Here is a 7,500-nt window from a genome sequence, read left to right on the forward strand (position 1 = left end):
TGGCTATCTGTCCGTCTGTCTTTCTGTGTCTGCATCTGCCTTTCTGTCCCCCTCTCTTTCGGTCTTTCTTTCTCTGTCTTTTTGTCTTTTGGTCTCTGTCTATCACAATCTCTCTCTATCTTTCTTTCTCTCTCTATCTATCTAGCTCTCTCTCTCTCTCCCTCCACTCCTTCCGCCCCCCACCTCTCTCTCTGTCTGTCTCTCTCTCCCTCCCCCCCCCTCTCTCTCTCTCTCTCCCTCCCCCCCTCTCTCTCTCCCCCCCCCTCTCTCTCGCCCCCCCTCTCTCTCACTTCCCTCCCTCACTCAATCTCTCTCTCTCTCTCTCTCTCTTTCCTTCTACCTTAACCCCCAAAAAAGCCAAAATCAAGCTCCCGACGCGACTCTCCCTCTCAACCCCTCTCACCGCCCTCTCGTCCCCCCCCCCCCCCACAGGGATCTCGAGCAGATGAACGACTCCGGGCTGGACAGCACGAAGCAGACGGACGACCTCGAGGTCCGTTTCGAGCGATCTGCGGACGACGTCGAACAAGCCGACAGGGACGGCAGGGTGCTCCTGACTATCTGGTCGACTGAGTACACTTCCATCACGGTGACGTCGACCTCCGTTTTGGACTCCACCACCATCACCGCCTCTGCCCTCTGCCTGGCGCCGAATGTGGCCAAGACTTGCTTCGGAGGTTAAGGGAGAGAAGGATGATGGAATGAGAAAAAAGGGATGCGTGGCAGGTGTGGGGCGTGGGGAGGGAGGAGGGGGGGGGGGGTAAGGGAGTAGGGAATGTTCTGTTTCTTCTCTCTCACTCTCCTTTTCTCTTCTCCTTCTTTCCTTCTCCCTCCCTCTCCATCCCCCTTCTCTATCTCTCTCCCTCCCTCCGCCCTATCTCTCTCCTCCCCTTCCCCCCCCCTCTCTCTCCTTCCCTCCCTCCCTCTCTCCCTCCCCCCTTCTCTCTCTCTCTCTCCTTCTCTCCCTCCCCCTTCTCCCTCTCTCCCTCCACCCTTCTCCCTCTCTCGGGCGAATGGGAAAAGAGAGAGTAAGGAACCTAATTGACTCAATTAGGTTCCTACTACGGTTTACCACTATTAACGCAAACCATATGAATGCGATGATGGAGCCTAGACTTCGGAATATGTCTGCACTTGTTAACCATAACGTGTGCACTTCAGTTAAATTTTCTATCTTATTATGTAACTTATTTTGTATTAGTTTTTCTTAAATTTGTATTATTTTTTCTTAAAAATAGTTTATCGTAATATTCAGGCAATCACTGATTATAAATTCCAATCAAAGTCGAAGTCATGGTCCTAGCGTCGTATTCGCATGATTTGCGTTAATAGTGGTAAACCGTAGTATCTTTTGCATTTTTTTTGTTAATTTATTGTAAAATTACGTAAGTCTATCATCACACACAGAATCTCAGGTGTATGTAAATGCTGTTAAATGTTAAGGTACAGAATATCCTTTGTTTTACTTACCAATGCCGATAGGATTCTTGAGCGACGTTATCTCCTTTTAAGCTGCCAACCAGAGGAGAAACACTGACATTTACTCTTATAAAGAAAATATTGGTCATGGATGTTGTCGTAAAATAAGTCTTCTGCACTCAAACACAGCGGGACGTCGGAATTAGCGTTATAATTCACAGAACAGCTGGAGCAAGGATGATTGCTTTCCGTGGACACATTTCTTCCGTTTTCTAAGCATTGGTTGATAAAAGAAAACGGATGTAAATAATCAAATTTAACCATACACTATCATAAACGGACGGACATTAAGTTACAGTTAATAATTTGATTAATAAGGTAAACGATAATAGCATAATAGTAAAAGTATTTAATTAATAATTTCGTTTAGTATTTTTCTTTTAAGGGGCCTGAAAGAGTTGTCCGAATTTTCACGGTCTCACTGCTGGTCGTACTCGAAATTTGATAGCAAGTGGGTAGGGTCAGAGTCCGATGATTATAGGATTCCCTGTGTTACTATCTTGTTCATTGCACTGCATAAAACAAAATACAATAGATACATTATTAAGCATAGATGGCGTCCTGTAAAAAGTGCTGCGGTCGCTAATAGATGACATACTGTAAATAGTGCTGCGGTCGCCAATAGATGACATACTGTAAAAAGTGCTGGAATCGCCAATAGATGGCGTCCCGTAAAAAATGCTGGAATCGTCAATAGATGGCGTCCTGTAAAAAAAAAATGCTGCGGTCGTCTATAGATGGCGCACTGTAAAGACTACAGCGGCCGTCAATAGATAGCGTACTGACGAATTTCCGTAGAATTCCAGCCTTGCCAGCGATCGCTCAGTAGATGTGTTGCGGTCGTTCATTTGAATCCGTAGAATGTTGCAGTCACACAATAGATGGTGTACTATAGTGCTTCGGTCGCTCAATAGATGGAGTAATGTAAAGAGTGCTATGGTCGTCAATAGATGGCGTGCTGTAAAGAGTACTACGATCGTCAATAGATGGCGTGCTGTAAAGAGTTCTGCGGTCGTCAATAGATGGCGTGCTGTAAAGAGTTCTGCGGTCGTCAATAGATGGCGTACTGTAAAGAGTGCTATGGTCGTCAATAGATAGCGTGCTGTAAAGAGTTCTGCGGTCGTCAATAGATGGCGTACTGTAAAGAGTACTACGATCGTCAATAGATGGCGTACCGTAAAGAGTACTACGATCGTCAATAGATGGCGTGATGTAAAGAATGCTGCGGTCGTCAATAGATGGCGTGCTATAAATAGTGCTGCGGTCGTCAATAGATGGCGAGATGTAAAGAATGCTGCGGTCGTCAATAGATGGCGTGCTGTAAAGAGTACTACGATCGTCAATAGATGGCGGGCTGTAAAGAGTGCTGCGGTCGTCAATAGATGGCGTACCGTAAAGAGTACTACGATCGTCAATAGATGACGTGCTGTAAAGAATACTACGATCGTCAATAGATGGCATGCTCTAAAGAGTTCTGTGGTCGTCAATAGATGGCGTGCTGTAAAGAATGCTGTGGTCGTCAATAGATGGCGTGCTGTAAAAAGTACTACGATCGTCAATAGATGGCGTGCTGTAAAGAGTCACTCAATAGACATACTGTGAAGTGTGTTGCGGTCTCTCAGGAGATGGCATACTGTGCAGCGTTAAGGTCACTCAATAGATGGCGTAAAATTAAGAATATTGCGGTCGTTCAGTAGATGGTATACTGTAAAGTGTTGCAATTCCTCAATAGATGGCGTACTGTAAAGAATGCTGTGGTTGGCAATAGATGGCGTATTATAAAGAGTGTTGCAGTCGTTCAATAGATGGCGTACTGTGAAGTGCTGTAGTTGTCAATAGATGGCGTACTAAAAAGAGTGGCAGTCGTTCAATAGACGTACTGTGAAGTGTGTTGCGGTCCCTCAGTAGATAGTATATTGTGAAGTGTTGTCACCCAACGGATGGTGTACTGTGAAAATTGTTGTGTCAGTCAATAGATGTTGCGGTCGCTCAGTAGATGGCGTACAATAGAAAAATGTAGTGATCATGAAAAGTGCTGCGATGGCTAAATAGATGGCACACTGTAAGGAGTGCTGCGGTCACTCAATAGATGGCGCACTGTGAAAAGGGTTGCAGTCGTTCAATAGATGGCGTGCTGCGAAGAGTGCTGCAATTACTCAATAGACATACTGTGAAGTTTTGCGGTCGCTCAATAGATGGCGTGCCATGATGTAGCAGTCTCAGTAGATGGCGTACAATAAAAAATGTAGCGGACGCTCAATAGATGGCGTGCTGTGAGAAGTACTGCGGACGCTCAATAGATGACGCATTGCAAAGTGCTGCAGTCGCTCAATAGATGGCGTATTGTAAAGAGTGCATTGGCTATGGGACCGGATAAATTGTATGGTTGTTGTCAGTTCCCCTTTTTACCGCTTGGGAGGGGGAAGAATAGAATGGTTGTTAGAAGCAGAAACGCAAATAATGAAACTGCATTCATTATTAAACATATATATTTATGCATTATCATAAATCTTTAGTCCCAAGGTTTGATCTGCCTCATTAATATCATTTATCAACATGAATATGTGTTGATTTTGTATATATTTATATATACAGCACAAATGTGAATATATATATTTATGTATCTATCATTGTGTGTATATATATGTGTGTGTGCGTGTGTGTAAATATTCATAAGTATACATATATATGTGTATATAATATATATTATATATATATATATATATATATATATATATATATATATATATATATATAGATAGATAGATAGATAGATAGATGGATACGCGCGCGCGCGGTTTATATATTATCTTGGAGAATAAAAGCGAATAACTTTTAAATACTTTATTTGCCTTAACTTTACTTGCACAGTAATTATTGGAACACCATAACATATTCTCTCTCATTCCCTCTGTCTAAAGGGAAGGCTAATAGCAACTATGCAAAATTGGTTAAATAAATAGAGAAAAAAAACAATCACAGGAAATCCCGTCCATGGAGCAGACGGATCGAGCACCACCGCTTTCCCATCTTCTTCCTCCACTTCTCTATCTTCTTCCTCCACTTTCCTATCCACTTCCATCTCATTCCTCAATCCACATTCCTTCCATTGTCCTACCCCTTCCCCTCCTTATAATTGTCCCTCTCATTCCGTTCTTCCTCCCCAACCTTTTCTCTCCCTCACGCCATCAACCAAGCCCCTCTCACCCCCCCCCCCTTCTTCTCCACCAGTTTCCCTCCCCACTCATCCCTCTCTCACGTCCCTCCCGCAAATGCTCCCCACCCCCCACCACTTCATTCACCCCCCCTACACCATCCTCCCTCTCTCTTTCCACCACCAACGCCCTCCAACCTCCTTCCACCATCACCTTCTCCCCCTCTCCTATCCCCCTCCGCTAACCTTCCACCGCCAACACCCCTCCCCCACACACACACTCATCCCACTCCCATTTCACCCTCACCAAGTCCTACCTTTTAACCTTATTCTCCACTCCACCACCCTACCCCCACTCCTTTCCCCACCCCCAATTGCAGCCCCCTCTCCACCATCCCACCCCCACTACTTTCCCCACTCCCCTTCTACCCCTGCCCCCACTCCCCTTTCACCTCCATCCCCCAACCCAACCCCCACTACTCTCCCCACTCCCCTTTCACCTCCATCCCCCACTGCATCCCCTCTCCACCATCCCATCCCCTCTCCACCTCTCCACCCCCACTCCTCTCCCCATTGTTCCCCAATCCCCTTCCACCTCTACCCCCACTCCCCTTCCACCTCTACCCCCACTCCCCTTCCACCCCTACCCCCAAACCACTCCACCCCCTACCCCCCACTCCACCCCTACCACTCACTCCCCTTCCACCCCCATTCCCTTTCACCCCATGCCCCCTACTCCACCACCCCCACCCCCCTCAACCTCACGTGAACTGCTCGTACATATCGACGGACTTCATGACGAGTTCCATGACCCCATACCCGCCGAAGGCCTGGGACAGCACCTCCCTCTCGACCACGTCCTCGAGGAGCACCTTGGCCAGCACCGCGCCCGCAGAAGCCCCGAGGAAGAAGAGCATACCCCCGAGGACGACTTCGAATGTCATGATCAGCTTCTTCGTCAAGTAGTTGAGGGCTTCGCTCAGGGGCTCGCCGTAGGGGCCTGGGGGAGGAGGGGGAAGGGGGAGGGGAGGGTTAATAGGGTAGTTTGTAGGTGTTCGATTTTACATGAACATTGATAAATACATGGGCGGTATGTGTGTATACATACACGTTCGTTCGGATACACATATTTATGTGTGTGTATGTGTCGTGTGTGTGTGTGTGTGTGTGTATGTGTGCGTGTGTGTGTGTGTGTGTGTGTGTGTGCCTGTGTGTGTGTGTGTGTGTATGTGTGTGTGTGTGTGTGTGTGTGTGTGTGTGTGTGTGTGTGTGTGCCTGTGTGTATGTGTGTGTGTGTGTGTGTGCCTGTGTGCCTGTGTGTGTGTGTGTGTGTGCCTGTGTGTGTGCCTGTGTGTGTGTGTGTGTGTGTGTGTGTGCCTGTGTGTGTGTGTGTGTGTGTGTGTGTGTGTGTGTGTGCCTGTGTGTGTGTGTGTGCGTGTGCGTGTGCGTGTGTGTGTGTGTGTGTGTATGTGCGTGTGTGCATGTGTGTGCATGCGCATATGCGTATTCGTGCATACACACTGCATCCCATCAGCCACCAAACCCGACCGGCGCCAGACCCCCGGCCGTCGCCTCAGGTCCCGCCGGAGAGGTCCCAGGCCGCCGACGCACCTGGAATGGGAATCCCGCTTTCTCCGAAGGGCTGCATGACGAGGGGAGACAGCGCCGCCCCGTGCAGGTCCTCGCCGCTGGGTGGGAGCTGGATGTAGTAGATGATGGGCGAGGCGTGGGCGGGGTGGTGTGGGCGGTGGGCGGGGTCCGTGGAGTATGGGGCGGGGAGGATGATGGGGGCGAGGGGGGCGACTGCCGGACCTGGGGAGCGGGAGGAAGGGGGGTCAGGGGAAAGGTCTCCCTCTCTGTCTGTATATCATTGTATCTATTCATCTATCTATATCTATATAGCTACTGTGTATATCTATTTCTGTATATCCATTTGCCTTTCATATCTGTCTCTAACTATACATGAATATATATAATCTAATTTATCTGTCAATCTCTATTTCCTTCTTTCCACACACACACACGCACACACGTCTCTCTCTTTCATTTCCTTCCCTCACTCCTCTCTCTCTCTCTCTCTCTCATTCTCTGCATACCTATATACTGATAGATGTATGTATGTATATATAACTGTCTGTCAGTATATAACTGTCTATATCCGTAACTATATATCTATCAGTCTATTTTTTTTCTATTTATCAGTCTATCTATTTTTTTCTATCTATCAGTCTATCTATTTTTTTCTATCTATCAGTCTATCTATTTATCTATCTACTTATCTATCTATATGAATCTATCTATCTATATGAACACCTTTTGCAACACGTGAAGTGAAATCCAACAGTAAATGGCGGAGAAGCAGGTAATGAGCCTCTCCTTCGGCGCATACTCACCTGGCCGGGCGTGATGGGCGCTCATGAAGTTTTGGGCGTGAGAGGCATCCTGTCCATTCCTCAGGGGCGCCCAGCCACCTCCTTCGAGGAACGGCCTTCGGGTTAGGTCCTCCCAGGGGTGAATCCTTGGCGACGCGGGTTTGTTGGCTTTCCTGGCGTCTGGAGCTTTTTTGGGTGGTTTGGGGCTTCGAAGAGAAGGTTTGGGGGTTCGAACTGGAGTTTCGTGGCTTCGAAATAGAGCTTCTTGGCTTGGATATGGAGCTTCGTGGCTTGGATATGGAGCTTCTTGGCTTCGATATGGAGCATGGGAGCTCTGAAGGAGTGATTCGGAGCTCTGAAGAGGTGATTCGGACTTAGGAAGAGTCGATTCATAGCTTCGAAAAGAAGTTCCGGAGCTTTGAAAAGATGGTGTTGACTCTCCGCTTCGAAGGAGAAATTCGGGGTTCCGAAGCGGTGATTCATGGCTTCGTTTGG

The 7,500-nt window shown here is 47.5% G+C and overlaps 3 protein-coding genes across 3 annotated transcripts in view; 1 reads left to right on the top strand and 2 right to left on the bottom strand.

Annotated features, from left to right (window-relative positions):
- The window catches only part of LOC113810163 (uncharacterized), a 4,479-nt gene extending 3,664 nt beyond the window's left edge, over positions 1-815 (top strand). Inside the window, exon 3 of the mRNA XM_027361867.2 lies at positions 433-815. Within this exon, the coding sequence (XP_027217668.1) occupies positions 433-682 (250 nt within the window). The 3' untranslated portion in view covers positions 683-815. The remainder of the gene's footprint in view (positions 1-432) is intronic.
- A 1,534-nt stretch (positions 816-2,349) lies between these two features.
- Positions 2,350-2,940, bottom strand: LOC138859865 (uncharacterized). The gene has a single exon (XM_070116168.1). It carries the CDS (start codon positions 2,938-2,940, stop codon positions 2,350-2,352), a length of 591 nt encoding a protein of 196 aa, XP_069972269.1.
- Positions 2,941-2,943: 3 nt separating this feature from the next.
- Positions 2,944-7,500, bottom strand: part of LOC113810167 (uncharacterized) — a 7,834-nt gene continuing 3,277 nt past the window's right edge. Inside the window, exons 3-6 of the mRNA XM_070116169.1 lie at positions 7,027-7,500; positions 6,245-6,445; positions 5,399-5,633; positions 2,944-3,049 (exon numbers count right to left, since the gene is read on the bottom strand). The exon at positions 7,027-7,500 is cut by the window's right edge and continues 182 nt beyond it. Coding sequence (XP_069972270.1) covers positions 2,944-3,049; positions 5,399-5,633; positions 6,245-6,445; positions 7,027-7,500 — 1,016 coding nt within the window. The remainder of the gene's footprint in view (positions 3,050-5,398; positions 5,634-6,244; positions 6,446-7,026) is intronic.

Source organism: Penaeus vannamei, chromosome 38 (genome assembly GCF_042767895.1).
Source record: "Penaeus vannamei isolate JL-2024 chromosome 38, ASM4276789v1, whole genome shotgun sequence".
Classification (NCBI taxonomy): Eukaryota; Metazoa; Arthropoda; class Malacostraca; order Decapoda; family Penaeidae; genus Penaeus; species Penaeus vannamei.